The sequence below is a fragment of the Balaenoptera borealis genome, assembly GCF_965194805.1.
Source record: "Balaenoptera borealis genome assembly, chromosome: X".
NCBI classification, from domain to species: domain Eukaryota; kingdom Metazoa; phylum Chordata; class Mammalia; order Artiodactyla; family Balaenopteridae; genus Balaenoptera; species Balaenoptera borealis.
In genome coordinates this window covers 112,504,119-112,523,403 of record NC_138881.1, presented here as the reverse complement: position 1 = coordinate 112,523,403, position 19,285 = coordinate 112,504,119, and the positions used below count along the sequence as shown (strand labels likewise).

Sequence of the window (19,285 nt, the reverse complement as noted above, 5' to 3'; positions counted from 1 at the left end):
AATCGGAAAAATACAATTTTCATTCTGAAGAAAAACTAGATGGAGTGTGTTAATATTATTATGACTATATATTCTGGGAACATTTAATAGTTCATGGAGCATTTCTATAGGATAAGTACAGATCAGTTAATGTTTAATTCACTGTTTCAAACTGGTCAAGATCAACATGTAAAACTGCATTAACATCAATGTTACTGATGCTGCAAACAATTTTAAATTCCCATTTTATGATTATATCAAATTAAATTGCCTGGTTTTTTTATAGGCACATGGGAATATCTTCCCATGTGGGAATATCTTCCACAACAAGCTGATGAATTATTAAATAGGGTAGAAATGTTACTTCAAATCAACAGAAAGTATATGGTTTTCCTAATTTGTATTGTTTAGTAGTAAATCTACACAGAATTTCACATAAAACAGAACAGATATTTTTTTCTCTACGTGAAAATTTACCTAAATGTTTGCTTTAATCATGTTGAAGGTTCCAACACTTTTTATCAGTTGAGGAGTTCAGCTTAACAATCCTCTAAGATCTGAAACTAATAGGAAAAAAACTAGGACTTCCCTGGCAGTCCAGTGGTTAAGACTCCACGCTTCCACTGCAGGGGGCACAGGTTTGAGCCCTGGTTGGGGAACTAAGATCCTGCATGCCACGCAGCGTGGCCAAAAACAAACAAACAAACAAAAATAAAAATAAAAAACAACTAATAGGAAAAAAACTAAAAGTAGAAAATGGAATTAAAATGTCAAAGTGTTTCTACCGCTTCAAAATTGCTCTATAACTATAAAATACTCTTAAAAAGAAAATATTAAACTCCTCTCAGTTTTTTAATGAGCTTTCTTTTCAAAGAAAGAACATTCTGCACAAGTCCCCAGAGCAATGAAGTGTAAGTCATAAAGTAACAAAATTGATTTTTATGTGCACATGTGGGGGGCAGGGGGGGCGGTGCTTAAGAAGACCAAACAGAGAAATCACACCCTGGACTGTAAGCCCATGTTTTGCCTCTAAGCAACAACATATTAAAGTCTGGGCAGCTATACTGCCTAGAATTAAATCTTAGTGTAAATCAGCAAAATAAATAACTTCTGTTGAGTAAAAATCCAAATTTTGTATTTAAGCAAGTCTTTAATTCAAGTGAGACTTTGACAAGTTAAAAGGAGCTTATGAGTATGAAGTAATGTCATGATATATGAGCACAAAGGGTTTTAACAGGATAGGGAAAATGTCTATGATAATACTTAAATGGCTGTCCAATCACCCACAGGACTGATGAAAATGGCAAGAAGGTCAAAGACTTGGGTCAAATAGATGATTAACAAAGAGAATGGAGGCTGAAAGTTAAATGTAGATAAGGGGTCTTATTCTCAATGAAAATGTAAACATAAGCCAAGTTTCTACAAAGATGCACTACAATACTGATTCATGAAAGAGCAAAGATCAGACATTCATTCTAATCCTTGAAGAAGCTAGGAAAAATCCTATTTTTAAGGAAAACAGTAACTCTCGGGAACTACAATGACAACACGCAACCAGAAAAAAAGCAACACTATGAAGTAATAAAAGTCAAACATTCACACGATCAAAGAAATTGTGGATGATGAAATTCATGTGTAAAGATGACATGGATTTTGGTTCACCCCACAAGTGTCAATATTCTGAAGCATTTGAGATTGTGTGACACAGACAGAGCGACTGTGACTCAAAAGTGGTCTTTTAAATGTGCTAATGCTCTTGCTCCATTCGCGCTTTCTAAGAGACAACCGTTGACCCACCTTATTACGCACACCTAACTCCAAATACGACTCCCCCGCAAGTCAATCTAGCTCCAGAGAGGACATCTGCCACCAGTAAGTACAGTCAAAAGAGTATATCCCCCAAGTCCCAAGAGCAATTCCGAAAATGGGTTTTTCAAAATCCAAAACAAAACAAAACTAAACTAAACCAAAGAACCTTTAAAATAAGTATAGGTGACTAGTTTGAAAAAGACAATATTCACTTGTATATACAGTACTAGGGAATATATCAGAAAATCTCACTCTAACCAAGTAAAATGAACATGTAAGTGTAGTTTGCAGAGCTTCAAAAACATACAGGAAAACCTACAGTTGCCATCGGTTTTTTTGTTTTGTTTTGTTTTTTATTTCAGCAAAACACAGTCCTTCACGTCAAATTAATGTTAATTTGAATTTTAGAATTCATATGGTTTTGTTTTTAGCTATTATGTAGATCAATTTTGGTTCTTTAGTTGTATAAAAGTTATAAGCAAATGGAATTTATATATAACCAGTTAAAGCTCATACATATAGGATACATATAATAAAAATGCCATGTTTATTTTAAACATGCATTAAATATACTTACACAGTAGCTCTTCAGTCTGATAAAATCTACAGTCATAGGTATAGATCTATCACTATTTCTGTTCAGTGCTTTGATGTAATCCAGCAGGTCAGCAAAGAATTTATAGCCCCCCTTGAGCACACAGAGGGCCACGATGTGATGGCCTCCCATCTCCTTCATCACATCTCGAGCCAGCCGTTCGGTCCTACAGAAATAAAATCAAGAATTTAATAGAAATTAAATTATATTATAAAAGGAACATTTAAACTTTACAACAAACATCCCTTAAGGATTAAACTTCCAGGGGAATTCCCTGGCAGTCCAGTGGTTAGGACTAGGCACTTTCACTGCTGCGGCCCTAGGTTCGATCCCTGGTCTGGGAAACTCAGATCCCGAAAGCTGCGAGGTGCAGCCAAGCATTAAAAAAAAAAAAAAAGATTAAACTTCGACAAAACACATCCTTTGCCCCCATGAAGTATAATATCCTTGCTCATAAAGCGAAGATAAAAATTTCAAAAACCTTCAAAATCCAAGTGTACTGTTACATCTATCATAAATTTTAAAAACGCAAATTAAAATAAGATACAATTTTCACCTATCAAACCAGCAAATTCCAATAATACAATATTAGAAGAGACTGTGAGGAAAGAGTACTCTCATATACCATTGGGAGTACAAATTAATATAAACTTTTTGGAGGATAATTTGGCAGTATCAAAACATTCAAGAAACACCTTCCCCTTGTCACAAAATTTCCCCGTGGATAAATTTGAGCAACTGCCCAAACATCTATAAAAGGATGTTCCCTTCTAGTATGATCTGCAAAAGCAAAATAATGGAGACATCTTGCATCTATCAATAAGGAACTGGTTAAATCAATTATGTTACAGCCAGAAAATGGAATGCCATGCAACCTTTAAAATATATGAGATAGTTCTGGATGTATTAATATGAAAAAATGCCCAATAAATTTTAGACCTATATGATAGTAATACCCATGTGTTAAAATATATAGTATATGTACATGGCAAATGTATAGGGAGGAAATGTGTACAGCAGGCTGAGAGAACTTTACTCTTCTTGTTTAAGCCTCTATAGTTAGAATATTTTAGAATTCTAGAATATAGCTATATTAGAATAGAGTTATAATACTGATATTATAATTTTAAAATAAAAAACAACAGCCAGACACACAAGGCAAGCATTTAAATAACAAGTAAAGTTTTTCACTGCAATTCATTTAACGGGAAATTTTCAAGCTAGACGTGCATAATCATCAAAATCTGACCTTGTCTTCCCGTGATTCAGCCCCAGTCCATTACCCTGTTCAGGGTTGAGAAATCAAAGACTTTGTGCCTAGAGTTCATTCTTCCAATCTCCCTTCAATATTTACTTTATTCTACTCCCTACAGATTCCCAGTATACCATGACTTATACTGGGTAATTAGTAAGCTCTCCCTTCCTCCCTTTTTTTGTCAAGAGGGCTTTTAAAACAGAAAGCATCTATTATGTGACAAGCTGGCCTAGTTCATGTTCAAACATCAACTACTTAAAACAGCTGCTGACACTTGAAATTAATATAAGGAAAAAACAAAATTTCAGTTTAAGATCGTACTAACCTGTCCATAATTAGTCCATGAGGAATAAACACCTTTTCCAAATCCTCAGCATAATGATTAGGTATACAAAATAAATCTAGGTCATAACCTGGTTCATCATCACTAATCTGAAAAAGAAATATGGCTGTTTCAATGAGAGCATTTCATGATACAAACACTTGATTGGATTTAGACGTTTAAAAACCTTAGCCTATCACAGAAATTTAGGTATGAGATATCAAGAACTTTCTGTAATTTCGTAGGTATGATAATGAACTGTAGTTATATAAGAAATCAACCACATGTTTTAGAGATGAATAGTTAAGATTATAGAAGTAGGGCTTCCCTGGTGGCGCAGTGGTTGAGAATCTGCCTGCCAATGCAGGGGACACGGGTTCGAGCCCTGGTCTGGGAAGATCCCACATGCCACGGAGCAACTAGGCCCGTGAGCCACAACTACTGAGCCTGTGCGTCTGGAGCCTGTGCTCCGCAACAAGAGAGGCCGCGATAGTGAGAGGCCCGCGCACCGCGATGAAGAGTGGCCCCCGCTTGCCGCAACTAGAGAAAGCCCTCGCACAGATACGAAGACCCAACACAGCCAAAAAAAAAAAAATTAAAATTAATTAATTAATTAATTAATTTAAAAAAAAGATTACAGAAGTAAAATGACATGATATGAAATTTTCTTTAGTTCAGCGGAGTAAAAGAAAAACTTTAAAGAGCTAAGACAAATGTGGCAAAATCTTGATAACATTATAAACGTGTGATGAGTATATGGGGATCCATTATATTATTCTCCCGACTTTTGCATATGTTTGAAAATTTAGTAAAAAATGTTTAATACAGTGTAGTCTAACAAGTTAAAATATCACAGTGAACAAGAAAAACTGCTGTTCCCCACCTCAAACCCAAAGAGTCTCTCTCATCTCACAGTAGGAAAAAAAAAATCACCAAAAAAAGCTAAGTGATTCCTTAAAAATCCAAACTTCTAGAAGTCTGAGATTGTTATAATCAACTCATGAGGTGCGTTCATAGTAGATACTCTAAGATTGTTTGAGTAGGACCACATACTGGTCGTCTTGGTATGTCCAGTCCCTGTAATGCAAAATGTTTAATAACACTGATGATGTGGTACCTGTGGTGGTAAAATGTACTATGATTACAGTTTTATAATTATATAATAGACCTATAAACACAGAAAAAATATAACAAAGTCATAAAAAACTTTTGCCTTGGGGAGGGGAGTTACAGCGATTTTATTTAGCTCTTTATACTATATATTCCAAATTTTCTACAGTGAGTACACATTGCTTTTTAAAAATATCAAGTCTTTCTTATAAATTATTTGTGGTAGTATGTGTTTTTATACATATATGTGAAAAGTATGGGGAAATTTTACGATATATTAAAACCAAATCTATCAGATGAATGGATAAAGAAGATGTGGCACATATATACAATGGAATATTACTCAGCCATAAAAAGAAATGAAATGGAGGTATTTGTAGTGAGGTGGATGGAGTTAGAGTCTGTCATACAGAGTAAAGTAAGTCAGAAAGAGAAAAACAAATACAGTATGCTAACATATATATATGGAATCTAAGGGGAAAAAAAAAGGTCATGAAGAACCTAGTGGCAAGACGGAAATAAAGACACAGACCTACTAGAGAATGGACTTGAGGATATGGGGAGGGGGAGGGGTAAGATGTGACAGGGTGAGAGAGTGGCATGGACATATATACACTACCAAATGTAAAATAGCTAGTGGGAAGCAGCCGCATAGCACAGGGAGATCAGCTCGGTGCTTTGTGACCGCCTGGAGGGGTGGGATGGGGAGGGTGGGGGGGGGAGACACAGGAGGGAGGAGATGTGGGAACGTATGTATATGTATGACTGATTCACTTTGTTATGAAGCAGAAACTGGCGCACCATTGTAAAGCAATTATACTCCAATAAAGATGTTTAAAAAAAAAAAACAAAAACTACAAACAAAAAAATTTTAATACAAAAAATTAAAAAAACAGGAGAGAGAGGGAGAGAGGAAGAAAGAAAGGGTGGGTATGGAAGAATATACCAAACAATAGTCAACTGTAAGAAGTGGGGACCTGCCACTTTCTATACTTCGACTTCTTTTTTTTTTCCCACTGCCAATTTCACTTTTTAAAAAAATTATAGTTGATTTATAATTCCCACTCAGCATTATATTTAAAGCTTATTCAAAGACACAAACCACAATTATAATACTCTGTCTCACATGACATTCAAGACTAAGTATCTTCCAAATCACATTCAAGAAGCTGATGACATGAACTTTGGCAGTTTGCAAGAAATATTGGTCAAACCATAATTAAATCTCACTGCATCAGTTAATATCTATTGAGTACCTCCTCCTTCAGTCAGCACTGTATTAGGTGCTTAAGGACAAGTAGCTTGGTTCTCAATAAATTTTTAAAATATATATTTAAGATACATTTATTATTCACAGAATTGATAATTATATTCTAAGAAATTTGAGGTTCACGTCATCTCTCTTTCAGTCCCAAGAGCTCTGAGTTTTCCAGACTTCAGTGGAATTTCAAGTACCGTCGTGTCAGACTGGGAGTAGCTGTGCACCGCTTCCGCTTGGAGCGCGTGGCCAGGAGTCCGGCAGCGATTCGGGCAGGTGGACTGGGACGTGCCCGCAGGCAAGCTCCAGCAGCACACAGGGCACAGGCACTCGCTCGGCACGAGGTGCGAAGTCAATATTGATTTGTTTTTTAAGTAACATGTATTACTTTCATATGCAGGAAAAAAATCCTATTTTGAGGGGCAAAAGATTATGCCAGGTCCTCTAAGGTGAAGTACTAATGTATCTGCTAAACATTGTCATCAGGCTTATTTCGAAGACATTTACTATAAAAAGAATGGGAGTATGGAGGTTCCTTAAAAGACTAAAAATAGAGCTACCATACGACCCAGCAATCCCACTACTGGGCATATACCCTGAGAAAACCATAATTCAAAAGAGTACCACAATGTTCATTGCAGCTCTATTTACAATAGCCAGGACATGGAAGCAACCTAAGTGTCCATCGACAGATGAATGGATAAAGAAGATGTGGCATATATATACAATGGAATATTAACCATAAAAAGAAACGAAATTGAATTATATTTGTAGTGAGGTGGATGGACCTAGAGTCTGTCATACAGAGTGAAGTAAGTCAGAAAGAGAAAAACAAATACCTTATGCTAACACATATATATGGAATCTAAAAAATAAAAAAATGGTTCTGAACCTAAGGGCAGGACAGGAATAAAGACACAGACGTAGAGAGTGGACCTGAGGACACGGGGAGGGGGAAGAGTAAGCTGGGACGAAGTGAGAGAGTGGCATGGACATATATACACGACCAAATGTAAAATAGATAGCTAGTGGCAAGCAGCCGCATAGCACAGGGAGATCAGCTGGTGCTTTGTGACCACCTAGAGGGGTGGGATAGGGAGAGTGGGAGGGAGAAGCAAGAGGGAGGAGATATGGGGATATATGTATATGTATGGCTGATTCACTTTGTTATAAAGCAGAAACTAACACACCACTGTAAAGCAATTATACTCCAATAAAGATGTTAAAAAAAAGAAAAAAAAGAAAAAAAAGAATGGGACTAGGACATTTGTGTCACCTACAAGAGTATTTCAAGCAAGCATTACTTTTATAATGCTTCATAACAAGCAAGCATTACTTTTCTAAATTTTATAAACTGAAATTTAGTTAAAAGTTCTGGGAAAAGAAGAGCTAGACCTTGCTAGATGCTACGAGAGGATAAACATTGATATCAGGCTCATCAGAACAGATCTGCTATTACCTGACAAGAATGAAACGTACCATTTCATAGTGCTTTAAAGTCAAGATCCGGAACGCCAAAATGGCTTCCCTGAGACTTACTCACCCCTTCCTCCCAGTTACTCACTGCTTCTGCCACAAGCATAAACCAGGACCCACCCAGGACTCTTTGAAACATGCAACACTTATAAAGCCTACTGGTTCTGTGAAAATGGCTCAGTGCCTGGCTATGGGTTTTGCAGGCAGCCTAAGAACTTCAAGAGTCTTGTCTGTCTCAATCAAAGCCAATGTGAATTCTGCCCAGAGTTCATCCCAAACATGCAGTTTAACACAGACAGACCAGCACGGATGTACCTCCCAAATAGGAATTCTCTCTCTGTCAACACGCCAAATTAATTTCCAATTCAGGGACTTCCCTAGCGGTCCAGTGGTTAGGACTCCGCGCTTTCACTGCTGAGGGCCCTGGTTGGGGAACTAAGATTCCACAAGCCGTGTGGCGTGGCAAATAAATGTTTTTTAATTAAAAAAAATTTTTTTCCAATTCAAAGGGTTTTATTTTCAATCGATACTATTAGATTTATATATCACATTCAGTGTAAAAGGGTTGATATGTTATTTCAAGATAAAAAAAAACATGTCAATATAACTCTTCCCAAAAGGCAAAAATAAGGATTCATAAAACCTGTATCACTTGAGGTACTTTAGGCATAAATTCACAACTTTGTTATAATTCACTATAAATACATGGGGTGTATTTATGGGGGTCCTAATTTAAGAAACGTATGATTTGGCCATGCAAAGATAATTGTCAGAACTGGGCAAGGACTACATGAGGGTTCATTATACTAATATGTGTACTTGTGTATGTTTCAAATAAAGTTAAACAGGAAGTAATTTATTTAAATGATAACAAGGCACCAACATCACTTTTTCTCAATTTTACATTAATGAAAACTCCAAGTTTCAAAAATTCATATTTAATGATCAAGTATGTATTAGAATAGTAATTTTTAAATGGTGAGGACCTTATTCAGAACCTGTAATTCTTATCACTAACACTCAAATATTTATTGAGTACCTACTATGTTGTACATACTAGAGAGGATTAGATAAGTTTGACACAACTACCCTCAAAGAGCTTACAGTGTAGTAGAAGATATGACATATACATGAATAACCATAAGACAGTGTGAAACTATTTTAAAAATACAGAAGAAGTATTATGGGAGTTTAGGAGGGTACTCAAACTCTCACTCAGAAGCCTTGCTTGCACCTAGACCACTGATAATAAGAAATAACAGAAGATATAATTCAATAGACAGGAATTTGTTTTAATCATCCCAAGCACCAAAGCTTCATATTAAACAGGCCTAATAATCTCAATTCTCTAGAAGAGCTAGACAGAAATATACTTGGTGGCCTTTAATCTTATCAGCCCTTATTTGTTCCATCTGATATTGGTTAATATCTGGTATTAATTAACCCCATCTAACATGGATTAGTTAACAATCCAGTGGGTACTTTGATAGGAAGGGATTGCAATATGTTTAATTACATAAAAATGCATTCAGCATCCACCTTGATTAAGGTACTATGCAATAGATTTTGTAGGGGGATACAAAGGTTATAAATTTAGAGCCTTCAAAGAGCATATAATCTAATGGAAAAGACATATACACATACAACTAACTATACAGTACATTAAAGCTTATAACCTGTACCAAATCTAACTTCACAAGCTCACAAATCTGTGATTATCAAAAGCGGTTATACACACTAAAGATAAACATGGAACCCAAGGTCAGCCAGCACCAATGACTCCCTCCTAAAGCAATATCAAGCTTAAAGTAGTCATTATATTCTGTTGCCTGGATATAAACTGAGTAAATTAGACTGGCATGCCTCTGATACTGAATTAGCACAGCCTTCTAAATCAACTAGGCAATAGCAATGCCCAACTTTATATATGAGTATAAATCACATCTGTTTTATTATTTGTGACTTGGTGTTGCATGTCTAAGCACGTGGTTATTACCAACACCTTCTAAAAGAACTGCATTAGTCTGCCACAACAAAATACTGTAGACCGGGGGGCTTAAACAACAGTAATTTATTCCTCACAGTTCTGTAGTCTGGGAAGTCCAAAATCAAGGGGCCAGCAAAGTAGGTCTCATTCTGGCGCCTCTTCTCTTGGCTTGTAGGCAGCCATCTTCTCCTAGCTATCTGTGTGCTGAGCGCTGGGGCTGGGAACTCTCCGGTGTCTTTCTTAAAAGACCAGGGCCCCACCCTCATGACCATACCTAATCCTAATTACCTTCCAAAGGCCCCATCTTCAAACACCATCACATTGGGGGTTAGAGCTTCAACATATGAACTTAACATAAAATGGCTAAAGATCGCAAAGAAGGTCCTGGATGGCTTTGGGGAGGGCCCAATCCCAAAATATTTGGGGCAGAGCCCTGGAGGGGCTGGAAGTGGTAAACAAATGAAATGTGGTTTCTCTGCAGATCCACCTTTCCTACTCTGATTTCCAGTTTAGCCAGAAATGGCCAAAGGATAGGTTATTAATAGCTCTCACTTACTTACCATTTACCCAGACAGTTCCGAAATCTGACTGCATCTCCTCAGAGCTTTAAAACATAGCTCTCAAATTCTAACCTATCTGTAATATACTTGTTAATGGTAAAATCTACGAGGCACTTTTTTTTTTAATTTAATTAAATTAATTAATTTATTTATTTATTTTATGGCTGTGTTGGGTCTTCGTTTCTGTGCGAGGGCTTTCTCTAGTTGCGGCAAGTGGGGGCCACTCTTCATCGCGGTGCGCGGGCCTCTCATTATCGTGGCCTCTCTTGTTGCGGAGCACGGGCTCCAGACGCGCAGGCTCAGTAATTGTGGCTCACGGGCCCAGTTGCTCCGCGGCATGTGGGATCCTCCCAGACCAGGGCTCGAACCCGTGTCCCCTGCATTGGCAGGCAGACTCTCAACCACTGCGCCACCAGGGAAGCCCCAAGGCACTTTTATTAATATGAAAGATTATTGAGAAATGTAACATTACTATATATCTTTTGTCTAGAACCAAAGTCAATCTTTTGCTATCGTAAATTACCAAAATAATTTTATTTTCCAGTAAAACTGAAGCCACAAATTCTTAATAATTATGTGTCACATCGATAATAATGGTTTTCATACATGAAAAATTTTGTGGTTTACACATGTCTAATTACAGAGATATACTATCTAAAATTACAGTAAGCAAGGAAATTAACTCGAGCTAAGACAACACATGCAACATCAACTCATCATCTGTGAGGAGGATTGCTTAAGCCCGTTTGTGGTCAAAAAATGACAATGTTCCTGGGTCCAAACAAGACTAAATGGAAGTGAGGAAGCGAGTCTTAAAATATGAATTAAAAGATGCACAGTAATAGATAAAATACATTTTATTTTATTCCTAGTAACCAACAATAATTCCAAGCTTCTAGAATGGGCAGAAATGGCTAGGTGGCAATATTTTTACCTTTTATATTCAGACACTTTAAAATTCTCAAAAAAACACCAAAGCAGATGTGTCATCCCCTTGGGATAATTTGTGATAACTCAGGATATCATAAGACCAAAATTATGAACTACTGATGCATTTATCCCTAAATGTGAAAAGAATTAAAAGGTTTACAAGAATCCAAGCGTTACAAGAATTAAAATCAGCATTCTATTCAACTCAGGGATAAATTATTACCTGCTTCTACGTAAGCGGGCCCATAACTACTATCTAACACTATCATCTTTCCTTTCCAGTGTGCACAGTGGAATGACAGGCATGTTAATTCTGGGCAAAACATAAATGCCTATCAATTATCAGAAGCACAGTGCTGAAGATAGTAGTTTCATAGCAATTTGAAGTGTTTGTTTGAATTCTTATTAGTAGCAAGATATTCTAAATGTTTGTTAGTAATTTGGTAGCCACTGGCAGGAAAATAACAATCCAGTCTCAGTATTAACGATGGTGGTTGACACTTTTATAGCATATAAATCTGACCAATGCACACAATATACAATTACAGATAGGAAGAAGAGCACACTAGCACATCTTTAGCATCTCTTCACAGGGGAAAAGAATGACATGGCCCAGTTACTGCCTAGTGAACTACAGAAATCTAAAAGAGAACTCTGAGACCCCTCTTCTCTGCTGATCTGGTTGGTCCTTTTGTCTTTTTCCTACCTCCTGCCTATGGACTTTCTGTGATACCTAGATACAAAAAATGGACAGAAAACAATTAAGATGAATCTACAGTATGCTTGTCACGTTAATCAATTTGTAGAATGAAACCCCCAAACTCAACTGCTCCATTTCTTGGTGGTCACCAAGAATAATTTTGGTCTACATTGTCAGTCTAAACCCTGATGATAACAATGATAGGGTTGTGGACAAAAACAATGCACTATTTTATCAATTCTGTGAAAATTATTAGCAGGGTAAGATTTAAGTCCAGTTAATAGGGGTTACATTTCTAGCACTACCATCCTGAAATTTAGAAGATATTTTATCCACATCATGTATATCTGATGTTTCACAATAACTTGCAAAAATTCAGAAGCTTGTTCTTTGTTCAAGTGTGTCCAAGTTTACCCTGGAAGTTTAGAGAGATAGTTACAAGTAGCATGGGTCATATCAGGCAGATCTGCGGGTCAATTTCATCTAAGTGATACTGGGCAAGTTATCAATAGTTCACCCATCTGTGCCTCCAAGGTCATACTAGTGTTTATCTCCCTCCCTCCTATTATGTATCTTTAGGGCAGTTATATTAGACAACGTTGCAAAATATTTACTTTAATGCCTAAAGCATAGTAGGTACTAAATAAATATCTACTACTGTCACTATGAACCTAAAAGTGGAGAGGTTAAGAGCAGACTCTGGGGCCAGATAGCTTAGATTCAAATCCTAGTATTGCTGGGTAATCTTGGGAAAGTTACTTAACCTCTCTGAGCCACATAAAATTTTTTTTTATAAATATCAAACCAGTTAATATGTGTAAAGGGCTTAGTAACCAGCACGCAGTAAGCACTATTTAAGTGTCCGTCACTGCTAACATGAAGACAATTTCTGGGAAGGAAATAAAAAAAGGAACAGGAATTTGCAAACCGAAAACACAATGAATATCTTGATGTTCAAACAAAACTAACAGCCAGTTCTAGCAAAAATAATTCACTGTATGCTGGTGCAGCCATTGGACCCCAAAGCTTAAAAGCATCTAACTTCCTCAGCAACTGAATAAAAACAGTTGAGTACCTACTATTAGCATAACATTTAAGTGTATGGGCCCTTGAGAGAGACCTAGGTTTGAGTCTGAGGTCCTCTTAATAACTGTGTGACACTGGGTATGTTATGTTAAGAGGTTAAGTTACTTAACCTCTCACTGAGGCTTCAAGGATTCCTCATCTGTAAAACAATAATCATACTTTTGTTAGAGGGTTGTTCTGAGGACTAAACAGGACTATGTAGGTAAACACATCGATAGATATTATTACTATTCCCAGTCAGGGACCACGCAAAGGTTGTTCATTCACAAAGACCGGCTATCCTTTCAATAACACCATGAGGTAGCTAGCACCTCAGTTATACATAAGACACTTAAATCCAGAAAGGTAGTTCCCCAAGGCCACACAGCTAGTAAATAACCCACGCAAGCAGGATCCCAGGCCAGACTCCATTAAGAGCACTGCTCTTTACCTTAAGTCACAATGCCTAATATGAACTAGAGCCCTTCCCTTTTTAGGGCTCAAGTGGTTAATTATTTAATTTATTCATCCAACAGACCATCACTGAGAATTTCTTGCATGCCAGGCACTGTACTACGCGCTGGGGTTACAGCGGTGATTCCTGCCCTTATAAAGTTTATGTTTTTGTGGGCGAGACAATCAACAGGTAATAAGGTACCTGCTAAAATAATAATAATAATAGTAATAATGCAGGCTAAGGCATTTAACTATTGAGAGAGGGTTGGCTATTTTAGCAAGCGTGATCAGAAAGGGAGGGTAAGGGGAGGGAGCAGCTTGGCTTGTTCGAGAAACAAGGAAAAGAACCAATGAGGTTGGAGACAGGATACCAAAGACGGATTATGGTGCCAATGTCCTTGAAGGTAAGGACCAGATTCGCATTTTTTGTCCCCTGCAGCATCAAAGAGCATAGGATCCGGATTCAAGCAGATCTGATTACGAGGCCTGGCTACCTCTGGGCCGTGGGAAAGCTACCTAATATCGGCTAACTACTTTCTACGTGTGTAAAAAGGTAGGCATGGTTACCGCTGCCAAGGCTGCCGTGAGGATGCGATGAGGCAATGCGCATTCCCACAAATAATCATTACAATGTTTGCAGAACTAGGTGAAAATACCAGTCCCCGCATGCCTCCCATGTGGCCGTTTCCGTGCTCCTGGGCCCTCTCACGGAGCTGCCCCGAGGACCTTACCCACACACCGCAGACCGACAGAGAAGAGCCCCTCCTAAGAAAGCTCCCACCCTCACCCCGCCAGATCATTCCCGAACTGGCCCACGGCCCCTCCCCATAGCACGCTCGCAAGCGGCACATGTCAACCAAAACGCCATTTCCACCCTCTCCTCCCACACGCAGCCCTCCTTCCCGGGGCTCATCAGAGGCGGCCACCCCGACCTCACCGTTCCATCCCCCCAGCCGCCCGGGTGTGACGCGCGGCCGAACCCAGGAGGCTGCGGCCGCCCCCCGCCCCCCGGCCCCGGGCCACGCCGGCCCGAGCCCGCACTGCGGCCCCGCGCCTCAGGGACCGGCCGCCGCCGCCACGGGCCTGGCGGGCCAAGCTGCTCACCACGACGCTGGGGCTGCGGGTCGCCATAACGGAGCCGGCTGGCGCGCGGGCTGAAGGCAGTCTGGGGAGGAGGAAGCCGGCGGCGGGGCCGAGCAGGAGGCGGAGGCGCGGCAGGAGGCGGCGCCGCGCGGGAAAGCAGAGTGGTCCGCCCGAGCGCTCTTCGCCGCCGCCGCCGCCGCCGCCAAGAGCCCAGGCGCAGCAGGCCCCGCCCCCGCTCCGCCCCGAGGCCCCGCCCAGAGCCGCCCGCGCGCTCCCCGCGCCCCCCCCGTGGGAGCCTGCGGGTTTCCACGCTCCCGAGGTGGCCGTGGGAATTTTCTTCCCGAAGAAGCGGAGACTCCCGCGCAGCCTCTCTTCCTCTTTCCCTCAGTCTCCCATCCAGACGGCTCCCAAATTCCCAGACCTGCCGCCGCCCTCCTTTCTTCCCAGTGGCCCTAAACTGGGCGCCGGCTCTTCAGGTTCCTTGGACTGCATTACGGCTTCCATTTTCCTGACTCGTGGCCGGATTCTAACAAAAATCTTTAACTGGATATAAGAGTTGAGACCTAGAGCCCTAGAGTCAGCCCGATAAGGGTACAAATCCGAGGGGAACCCTTAACTGTTCTGTGACCTTGTGCGAATCAGGCTCACTGAGCCTCTCTTTTTCGTCTCAGTAAAATGGGGATATTAACAAGGATCGTTGAGGATTAAAGATGATGTGTACGTATATGGTGTGTGCATATGTATATATATATGGTACAGCACTTAGGACAGTGCACAGTCAGTAAATGGGAACTATCGCCTTTGCTGATCTATATTCTTTGCCACCACAATTCCCGATACGGAAATGGGGGAAAAAATCTTCCCCGACTCTCCAATAGGTCGGGTAAGCAAATAAGAGTTGTTCCATTCCTAACGTGCTCATCTGTGTAGCTCCAGCACCCACCACAGTGCCCAGCACAAAGTTGGTGGCCTCCATTAAGACCACTGAGGGAACTGTGATGGTAGGAGATTTGTGAAACGGGGCAAGTCATTGAACTCGGAGCTTCAGTCTCTTTCTCTAAAAAATAGTGCTATGAACTTTTTTTTTTACATATCTTTTGGTGAACAAGAGTGCATTTCCATTGGGTATATAGGCTTTGAAGTTCATATTAGCACATTTTTATTACTTATTCTTTTAACAATCATTGTTTCACTGGGAAGTTAATTCAGAGAACTTTCGGTTATACATTTGGCCCCTGACACAAACGGACTCAGCCACCCACACTGGTTTCTAAATTAGATACCAACACTTCAGAACCCTTCCAGCTTGCTTCTGGCTTGCAGTTTCTTCCTCCAGCCCCTATGGTGCCACATACTCCTGTATTTTAACAGAGATTTGAAATAAACGGTGAAAGCCCTGTGACTTTAAAGACAAAGAAACAGTCATTATTTCAACCCTGTCATTCTAGGTGACAACTTGGAGCTTTTACTTGTGTTTAAAATTTAAAACAGCCAACAGAATGGAGTCTACAAGACGTAATCCTTTTGTTTGGTAAGTGAAAATCTGGTTAATATATGAAATATTTTACTGAATTTGGACAATGTATTTAAAATTGAAATGTATTCTTTTAAATTTTTAATTGTTTTAAAACTAAAGACGAAATCAAGAAAATAATGTTTTTTACTAATTATTACAGAAAATAATTTTGTCAGATAGACAAAATAATTTTCTCGTATAATTTTGTCATTCTGGGTGTCAAATATGCTACGTATGCCACCGATCTTTACTAGAATATCTGCATGCAGGAAGAAATAAGGAAAGCGTGGGTATAACCCAAGATTCCCCTGCCCCACTCCTGACTTTCCAGAAACAGTTTTGTAATCCACTTATGTGGACATAATGAGGAATTATTTCTGTACCACAACCAATTCTGAGTATATTTCTGCTCCACACGTTTCTTCGCTTAGTAAAAACCTTGTTTTTACCATGGTGCTGTGGTCCACCAAAATCTGTATTTCTATGAAAAAAAAATTATCACTGCATAAATACTTATCCTAGGGCTTCCCTGGTGGTGTAGTGGTTAAGAATCCACCTGCCAATGCAGGGGACACGGATTCGAGCCCTGGTCCGGGAAGATCCCACATGCCACGGAGCAGCTAAGCCCGTGCACCACAACTACTGAGCCTGCGCTCTAGAGCCCGTGAGCCACAACTACTGAAGCCTGCATGCCACAACTACTGAAGCCTGTGCACCTAGAGCCTGTGCTCCACAACGAGAAGCCACCGCAATGAGAAGCCCGCGCACCACAACGAAGAGTAGCCCCTGCTCCCCACAACTAGAGAAGGCCCGTGCGCAGCAATGAAGACCCAATGCAGCCAAAAATAAAAATAAATAAATAAATTTATTTAAAAAATACTTATCCTAAATGTTGAATTTTCAAGCTGAATTTACAATAGCTTTCTCAATGTCAGATGTTTCGCCTTCATCAGAATAAATTCCCATTAGCTTTACTTTGATTCCATGAATTGGATGACAAATTGAACCATTACTGGAATTAACCAATGTGATGGTTAATTTTTATGTTTCAACTTGGCTTGGCCATGGTGCCCAGATATTTGGTCAAACATTATTCTGTTTGTTTCTGTGAAGGTGTTTTTTTGGATGAGATTAACATTTAAATCAGTGGACTCCGAGTAAAGCAGATTATGTTCCCTAATGTGGGTAGGCCTCATCCAATCATTTGAAGGCCTGAATAGAACAAAGGCTGACCTCCCCTGCAGGCAAGAAGGAATTCTGCCAGCCTTTGGACTGGAACTGCACCTCTTCCCTGTGTCCAGCCTGTTGGCCTTCTCCATCAGATTTTGGACTTGCCAGGTCTCCACAACCGTGTGAGCCAATTCCTTAAAATCTCTCTCTCTCTCTCCCCACACACACACACACACACACATCCTGTTAGTTCTGTTTCTCTGCAGAACCCTGACTAATATAACTGATTTTCGATTTGAATCATCTCACGATATCAATATAAAACTGACATCATTTAACTGTGAGGTTCTCCTGCAAGTAGAGCTACTTATTAAAAGGTATTGTTTCATTTTTCATCATGTACAAGGAAACCTGAAATCAAAACTGAGTAAATGAATTTTGAAGAAGTTATTTGATCTAAAAAAAGTCATTCACGAGCAATATGAAGATACCCTCTCTGCAGCTGCATCTTGTTAAATCACCTTTGCTGCACAGCCTTCTTAAAATAACTGCAAACCTTTGAGGTAGATGATGATGCTGTCTCTGTAGACATGTCTTCTGGTTTTCACGTGGTCAGTGACATCACTGAGCCCCACCTGCGTGTGGCTAATAACTATCAAAAATGTTTTGTTCATGTTACACATTCATGATCAATTTTCTTGAATAACAAATTTGGTATTTTTTATCAGTTATGCACTTTAGTTTTTTGAACCCATGCTGAAACGGTGGACTGCAAATTTTAAAAAAAATAAGGGTTGTAGATTTGCAACATATAATGAATGACATAACCATTGTACCAAGAGCATTCAGATTACTTGCTGTATTATGTTCTATGGCAGGACATATTTCTGCCTCTATTTCCTGAATATATTTTACATACACGTAAATATGTAATTCCCTGTGTCCACCGGCCTACTGACTGGTGGCCTAGCAGCTTCTTTTATCTTGCACGGGCACACCCAGCTGGCACACCCAGTGTCCAGCAAGGGGCACAGTGGTGAATACTGCCCCCCCCAATCCCTACCCAGGACAAGAATGAGTCGGTTGTCTTTAACTCCCAGTGTCAGTGCCCTTGCTTTGTTATCAGTGAACACCCAGCACACTGTCCTTGAGAGGGAGGGAGCTGTTAGTTACATTGTATTTGGAAAAACTTAGGAAAAGGGAGAAGAGTTATCACTGGTTGTTGTTTAGGTTTAACTCTCTGTTAAAGTGAGAATTTGGTTCTCTGTACATGCATCTTACAAGCTAGTAGACGAGACCAAGGCAGAAGCTGGAATTAAAAAGTGGTGATGCAACAGACCCATCCTGGCTTATTTCAATTCAACTATTAATACACTTCGTGGGAAAATGAAAACTCTGGGACAAATGCTAAACTGGACAAGATGCCGGGATAACACATAAACTGGGAATGTTCTGGGCAAACTGGAATGTATAGTCCCCCTACAATGGTATAGGGCCGGCTGGGGGATGCTTTCCAATGCTGCTGATGGCAGCTCTGCAACTGAAGTCCCCCAATCTCTGAGAGTTTTCTTCCTCTCCAGTTCACTTTGGCCACCTGCCTAACGTTAAGCGTGCTTCAGATTCACGGGAGACCTCCAATTCCACGGTCTATCACCCTGTTCTTGGCTTCCCTTACATCCCTGACTTCCCAGTTCAGTTTGCATCCCACATGAACCACTCTCTCACCACTGCCAGAAGTCCTTTGTACCCTTCTAATTCTGCTCTGCCACAATGGCAAAGCCACACCCTGGCTCAACCCACAGCCTGTTTTGTCTACCAGTTAGGCTGTGGAGGGCTGTAGGAGAAAACCCTGCAACCATGGGGATTGGTTCCTCTACAGATTCGTGGTCTCAAACCTCAACTGGGCCCTAAACACCCCTCCACAATCCTTTACAAGTGCTTGGTCAGCTCCCCATCTTGTTCCCCTCAGTAATGCTCTGAACATTCATCCCCATTCAACCCCATCAAATTCACT

General features: G+C 40.0%; 1 protein-coding gene across 1 annotated transcript in view; it reads right to left on the bottom strand.

Moving 5' to 3' along the window:
* HPRT1 (hypoxanthine phosphoribosyltransferase 1) overlaps positions 1 to 14,779 on the bottom strand; it is a 33,180-nt gene extending 18,401 nt beyond the window's left edge. The window contains exons 1-3 of the mRNA XM_082377988.1: positions 14,607 to 14,779; positions 3,964 to 4,070; positions 2,366 to 2,549 (exon numbers count right to left, since the gene is read on the bottom strand). Of these exons, the coding sequence (XP_082234114.1) occupies positions 2,366 to 2,549; positions 3,964 to 4,070; positions 14,607 to 14,633 (318 nt within the window). The 5' untranslated portion in view covers positions 14,634 to 14,779. The remainder of the gene's footprint in view (positions 1 to 2,365; positions 2,550 to 3,963; positions 4,071 to 14,606) is intronic.
* Positions 14,780 to 19,285: the final 4,506 nt, after the last annotated feature.